The sequence below is a fragment of the Sinocyclocheilus grahami genome, unplaced genomic scaffold, assembly GCF_001515645.1.
Source record: "Sinocyclocheilus grahami isolate Dianchi unplaced genomic scaffold, SAMN03320097.WGS_v1.1 scaffold54.1, whole genome shotgun sequence".
In the NCBI taxonomy this organism is placed as follows: Eukaryota; Metazoa; Chordata; class Actinopteri; order Cypriniformes; family Cyprinidae; genus Sinocyclocheilus; species Sinocyclocheilus grahami.
In genome coordinates, this window is record NW_015505233.1 from 4292916 (window position 1) to 4299771 (window position 6856).

General features: G+C 37.1%; 1 protein-coding gene across 2 annotated transcripts; it reads left to right on the top strand.

Moving 5' to 3' along the window:
* ikzf5 (IKAROS family zinc finger 5) lies at positions 1-5150 on the top strand. 2 transcript variants are annotated; one of them, XM_016269764.1, is made up of 4 exons: positions 1-384; positions 749-935; positions 2970-3143; positions 3239-5150. In XM_016269764.1, exons 2-4 carry the CDS (start codon positions 803-805, stop codon positions 4186-4188), a joined length of 1257 nt encoding a protein of 418 aa, XP_016125250.1. In that variant the 5' UTR covers positions 1-384; positions 749-802; the 3' UTR covers positions 4189-5150. The 2 variants fall into 2 exon arrangements, with proteins under 2 accessions (XP_016125250.1, XP_016125251.1); XM_016269765.1 differs by lacking the exons at positions 1-384; positions 749-935 and having other exon boundaries at positions 2987-3065; positions 3199-5150.
* Positions 5151-6856: the final 1706 nt, after the last annotated feature.

A 6856-nucleotide genomic window follows, 5' to 3' on the forward strand; every position in this document is an offset into this window, starting at 1 on the left:
ATCGCAACGAAGTCGGAATCATTTCAGCGGCGCACTGCCTGGTTGAACTTTCACCCCTGCGTTTTCTTTTGTTTTGATGTAGCAGAGCATTATTTTTACCCACCAAAATTCGGTGTTTACTCTCTGTTTGACGTTGACACAGTCCTAAATGACACACGGAGTATGTTTCAAATACGTCGATCCAACTGTCGGTTAAATGTAAAGCTCGTTTAATATCTGTTTTTAACTGAATCAGTCGTGCTAACTCGCTGACTTTAGCTGCCCAGCGTCACCATGGAGCTTTTTTCTGCCAGATTTGTCTAATATCTCATTAAAGAACGGGTCGTCAGTCTGAACATCCGAACAACCGAGTGTGGCTTTAACTTCTCTGACGCCCTTGAAAAGGTAACTTGTTAATTGTTGTTTTGATGATAGCGTAATGGTTGGGAATGCTTAGTAACGACAACGTTATTTCGCCATCTTAGCAACGCCTGTTACCTTGTCAACTGGATAACAGCCAGACTAATACAACTGATTAGTCTTACAACCGTCACTAGTTCCAATATAACTTAGAAGCTTAAGATGTTGTTTACTGCACCCGTTGGCCTGTGGATGCATGTTACTGTAGACGAATCGACAGGATTCGCACTTTAAGAATTGCTTGTAAAGTTTTATTTTGTTGCTATTTGATGCTACAAGGATTTTATTTTTTACGTATCTTGTCGTTCAGTTGCATCTGTATGATATTCTGGTTGAATTTTATTTACAGCCTGTTTGGTCCCGTTTAAGACCGCAGAAGACGACGGTGTAGATAGATCTTTCAATGGGCGAGGAGAAGCCAGAACCTCTGGATTTTGTGAAGGACTTTCAGGAGTACTTGAGTCAGCAGACCCAACATGTCAACATGATATCTGGCTCTGTCATCGGAGCGAAAGACAGTGATGATCTCCAAGGAGGTATTACTTAGAGCAGTGTTTCCCAACCTTTTTTTAGTCGCGGCACCCTTTGGAAATTTTAACAAACTTGTGGCACCCTACAAAATTAATTTTGTCACAATATTTGAATTTCTAACTTCGATATGATCATTTGAAAAGTATAGATATTCGGTACAACAGGGAAGAACTGCAGAATATAATGGCATATAGATGTCACATATAAAAAAACAATTTGTCCATTAGTGGTGGCAATCTGTAGGATAATTTCTAATGAAGAGACCAATTTATATGACCGATTTTAATGTAGGCTTTTATACATATGTAAACATTATTTAATTACTGTTATAACTAGCTATCTCACAAATTTTTGCTCACTCAGTGTTTTTTTTATTTTACAGTGGGGTAATTTTGGTGCAGTAGCACAAGATAGCTTGATTTCAAACTTTGAATTGAATAAAAAATGACAAGTAAGCAGTCAGTAATAAAATAAGAACAAATAAAGAAATTAATAATGATAGCACAAATAAAAAATAACGACAGGCCTTCGAATTAAATAAATATATTTTTAATTTTTCAGGTAGGTCTAACAGTAGGGTTAAGATATTTAGTTTTTTTTTTTCTTTTTTTTTTTTACTAATTATCCAAATAATGTTTAGTCCTAGAAAGCTATTATTATCAGAACACGTGAGCATAACATAGCGGTTTGCAGATCAATGAATGGGAGGGCAGCGTTACCAGAGTTGCCCATTTACCACACCATGTTACAACACAGTCGGGCTATTGCAGACAGAAACAATACTGTACTACATCGATGTTTCCTGTCAGCTTGATTTTTGAGTGGACTTTGCTGTTCCGATTCGCATGAACGGTATACGAGTGGAGCGACTGAGCTGAGCGCACACGCATAGAGCGGGATAATACGCAGAGGTCACACCACGTGAAAGTGAATCCTGAGCGGTGAACTAATTTTCGGCAGCCGAAATTTCGGTGCATCTCTAATTATTGGCGACATCAGAAATGGATATTATATAATATATGCTTTTTTGAACATTTTAGTAATTAAAAAATATATTAAAAAATGACTTTTTACACGGCACCCCAACTCTGGACAGACGGCACCCCTAGAGAGCCTTCCTGTGTGTTGTTTTTGACTGGTCAAAATGTAAAAAAAAATGTATCTGCATATCTTCATTTATGCTTTAGTAGTAATTCCAGTTTTTATAAATATCTGCTGTCTTTATAAGTATCTGCGTGTCTTATCCCCCCTCCCTGTTTATTTTATGAGATTTGCAATTGTTTCCTTTTTATATATATATATATATAATTAAAATTAAATCAAATGAAAACTGTGCCAGAATGAGTAATAGGGTTGCAGATTCTAAAATCCTAAATTAAGCCAACAGTCAGTTGTTGCTGGGTAATTTGAGACCAAATGTTGTAGTTATTGATAATTATTGATTGTATAAATTATTAAATATATGTGTTTATTGATTATATATAATTTCCCAAAATATTTCATTATTTAAATTATTCAATATTTGCTTTTTTATTTTATTATATGTATTATTATAATATTATATTTATTATATTATATATTTAATTATTTACGTTTTCTAAATATGCTGTGGGGTCCTAATGTTGTTATTTTGTTTTGGGTAATTAAAGTGAGTTAATAATAATGATTAAAAATATATAAATATAGTTTTTTTTTAAATATCAATTTAACAGATTTATCAGATTTGGCAAAATTATAACATTGCATGATTTGAGTTGAGAATTTGAGGATTGTATGTTAGATAATAGTTTTTATTAGATCATAGCATTTCATATTTTCATTATAAAATAGTTTATTAAACATATTTATTAGTTTTCACAACATGGATTTGTGCCTCTAATGTTTAAAAAAAGTGTACAGTATAAATGAATGGTGCCTGCTGATTCAAGTTTGCTGAATGCAAAACTGGTTAATTTCTAGTAGAACAACATAATATCTTGAGGTGTCCCATATCTTAATATTAGTTATTTTCTGTTTATTTATTTATTCATACTTTACAGAACTTGGTCAGAATGGCCTGGAGCACCCAGCAGTGGACATGTCCTTAGAAGATAGTTCAGGGATGTTGGTGGATGGCTTTGAGAGAACATATGATGGTAAACTCAAGTGCCGCTATTGCAACTATGCCACCAGAGGCACTGCACGGCTGATCGAGCACATTCGCATCCACACAGGTTAGACTGAAAACTGATCTTAAATCTTATTTATACTCTTTGTTCTTTTCTTCAGGTTACCAAGTTCATAAGATGTTCTCAATCTCCTTCTCCAGGTGAAAAACCCCATAGATGCCATTTGTGTCCTTTTGCCTCAGCGTACGAACGCCACCTGGAGGCACACATGCGCTCTCACACAGGCGAGAAACCTTACAAGTGTGAGCTGTGCTCCTTCCGCTGCAGTGATCGCAGCAACCTTTCTCATCACCGGCGTCGCAGACACAAACTCCTCCCCATGAAGGGGGCCCGCTCCGCTCTCTCTCACCGAAAGATGCTCAGTGTCCTGCAGAAGAGAGGAAACTCACTTGGTTATGGCCGCCGGCTGCTCATCAACCTCAGCCCGCCACCCATGGTATTGCAAAAGCCCAGTTCAGAGCAGCATCACTTGGGCGACTTCTCCCATGATCTCCCTCCTCACGGCCACCTCCATCAGGTGGCCTATAACGGTCTAGGAAAGGATGCACAAGCTGGTGGAGTGATTGGAAGTGGCTCCAGAGAGGAGCAAGACATGGTATTGGACAACCCGCTGAACCAGCTTTCGACTTTGGCCGGTCAGCTTGCCAGCATCCCGCCGGAAGCCGAAGGTGCACCGGTATCTCCTGGAGCGGAATCTCTACCTGACGAAAAACCCACGTTCCTCATCCAGCAGCCTGTGACAGCACCTGCTGCCATCTCTGTTAGTGCGGCTCAAGCTTCTTCTCCCATCACCCCCGAGCCCAGACCAGCTGCACACAGCGGCTGTAGCCCAGGAGTTGGACCCTGCAGTGAGAGAACCAGCACTCCGAGCGGTACCAACAGCCAGCCAGGGACGCCCACCCCATTACAGGACCCCCAGATGCTCCACCACTGCCCCCACTGTCACATATATTTCCCTGACAACATCCTCTACACCATCCACATGGGCTGCCATGGTTATGAGAACCCTTTCCAGTGTAACATATGCGGACACAGGTGCAGAAACAGCTATGATTTTGCATGTCACTTTGCAAGAGGCCAGCACAAATAAGGACACGTGGGGGATGCTGGCCTTTTCTTTGCCCTGTTTTACATAATACAATTCTAGTATCTGGAACATTCCAAAGACAAAATCCCTGCTTTGTAATTATTGAACTTTTATCGTTATGTTATGCTGAAGTCAGTAATCCACTTTCAGAGTGTAGATTTTTTGGTCTTTGAAAAGGTTCGAATGCTAATGGTATCCTCGCATCAAAAACTATCATCCCTGATTATTCCAGTTCGAGATCTTGAGAATTTTCTCAGATTTTTAAGATTTTGCCTCAACTCTCTTGTATAAGTGCCAGAGTTCAGTAATCAGTGCCTACAGTTATTTTCTGAAAGTTGACACTTAAAATGTTTTATTATTTTTATTTTTTACAATTCAAATTCAGTGACATGAATGAAAGTAAATGTTATGGCTATTCTTACACTTTGGATTCAAATGTAGTATAATGACATTGCCACATTTAATATTTTTGTCTTCTAATTTAAAATGGTCGCAAAGTATTACTTGTTTTTTGGTTGAGAGAGCTGCATTATTTAAACCTAACTTAAATCAGCAAGATTGTGATTGAAGATAAAAAAAATTCTAGCACAGGTAAGTTGACTGTTTAGCAGTGAGACATTGTGTCCTGTAGGATTGTTTTCCAAATTTACTGTAGTGGTCTGAGGTCTTCTCTTTAATTAGCACCATCACACATGGCTGTATACACTGGGTTTGTAAAGCAGTGTTGATGATTGTGTTCTGGGCAGTGTGAGCACACGGTTCTCTCTCTTTCAGTTTCTCTCCCTCATCGCTACCACCAGTGCCATGCTGTAGATGTTATTCGTAATGTTTTTGGAAGCGTCTGTGGTGCTACTATTTAAACATTTCATATGCCTGTCTGCATAATTAACTGAATTATCAGATGAGTATTGTACAACATGTTTTGGTGGATTTAATGTTGAATGTCAATAAAACCTGACTTATGCGATGTGTACTGAAATGTTATGTTTGTCTTGTCATTTAATTCTCAAAACCGAAAAGGTTATCTATAGGTTATAGCTATAAGGTATAAGGAAATTATTATACCAATCATTTTCTAATGTAATGCAAAATGTTTTGTTGATTTATAGTAATATATCATATGGACTATTTATAAGTGACTTGCTTGGTTAAATAAAAGCAAAATAAAAATATCTTTATACTGTGCTTTGACAAAGAAGTGCATTTGGAGAAGGATTGCTTTAATGTATTCAGTAAAAATAAAATAAAAAATACATCATTGATCTGATTAATGATACAAATCCGAAATTAAAAAGCTGATGATCAAATCACTCGATTGCCTTCATCTTCTCGTGCTGTCTGTGAAAGCACGTCACTGTCCTATGCACAGTAGGGACAAAGAGTCATAGTTGTGTAGAATACTAATAATTCAAACTTGAACAGCTAGAGATGCCACAGTAAATTATACCAATATGTACAAACATGCTTTTAATAAGATTAAAATGTTTTATGCAAAGTGTAGATATTAGTTAATACATTTTATAAAATCAACTAATCAATCAATACTGTCATGTATTATGAATTTCACAAAAAAAAATAAAAAAAATAATTAAAAGTATGCGTGACCCCTGCTGTATGGAAGTAGATTAGACTCAATAATAATTCACGAAAAATAATTCACGCATATCCCAATTCACATGCATGAAACTCAATTCAGGTGCATGAAAAATATATATATTCACAAAAACCAATTCATGTGCACAAAATAAGAATATACATTCATAAAATACGTTCCACAAATGCAAAACAATTCACAGATGTACAACTGTGTACAAACATTTTGAATATTTAAAATTCACGAGTTTGTCATGGACTGTGAATCGCCTCGGATCTGTGTGTGTATGTTTGAGAATTTCCTGGCAACGAACTCTATAAACGTGGGACACTTGTACTCTTTAGCCAATCAGATTTGAGCCTGTCGATCGACCAATCATCACCCGCTGTGGGCGTGTCTACCTGGATGTTACGTCATCAGCGCCAGACCTCAGTCACGGTACTCCAAAGATGGCTGCACTTGTTTCTCTGACGCATAAGGTCTATAGTCATGGCTGAGGGCGTTGTAATGCACGACACAAAGCGATATAACACAGCCTCTAGTACTTTATTGCTTAATTAAAATATTATTTGTAATAAGAAGTTTTAAGATAAAGTTAAATGCATAGCTGACCGAAAAATTCTAACTTTATTTACTCATGTTGTTTACCAGAATCTTCAGAATCCTCCTTTTGTGCTTCACGGAAAAAGTATATTGTATGGGCTTACATTTCTGCCACAATTCTGCGCGTGAAAGGTCATATTTTGAGCGCACAAAAGCGCGATCTGAGTTTGTGGAGAAAATGTACGTTTCGCAAAGAAAAAAGTCTTTCGAGCGCACGGAAATCAATTTTGCATTTAAAATACGGTTTTGGATGTGTGCAGACCTTCTCTTTTGCGCATGCAATGTTTCACTAGCTTGCTCACCTTGATATTCTGATTATATTTTTTCCAAGCACATTTTACCAATAATTATAACTACTATTAATCTTGTATTTAATCACTTATAATCTATATATTATTGTTCATGAAGGCTGGAAGTGAAAAACGCCTTATATTCAGGTGTGCATAATTATTAAGCACGTTATCTTCTACAGAC

Coding starts and splice junctions, on each gene's coding strand:
- ikzf5 (XM_016269764.1), top strand. CDS start 803: ATGGGCGAGGAGAAGCCAGAACCTCTGGATTTTGTGAAGGACTTTCAG. Junction 936..2,969: donor CAGTGATGATCTCCAAGGAG/GTATTACTTAGA, acceptor CATACTTTACAG/AACTTGGTCAGAATGGCCTG. Junction 3,144..3,238: donor GCACATTCGCATCCACACAG/GTTAGACTGAAA, acceptor CTCCTTCTCCAG/GTGAAAAACCCCATAGATGC.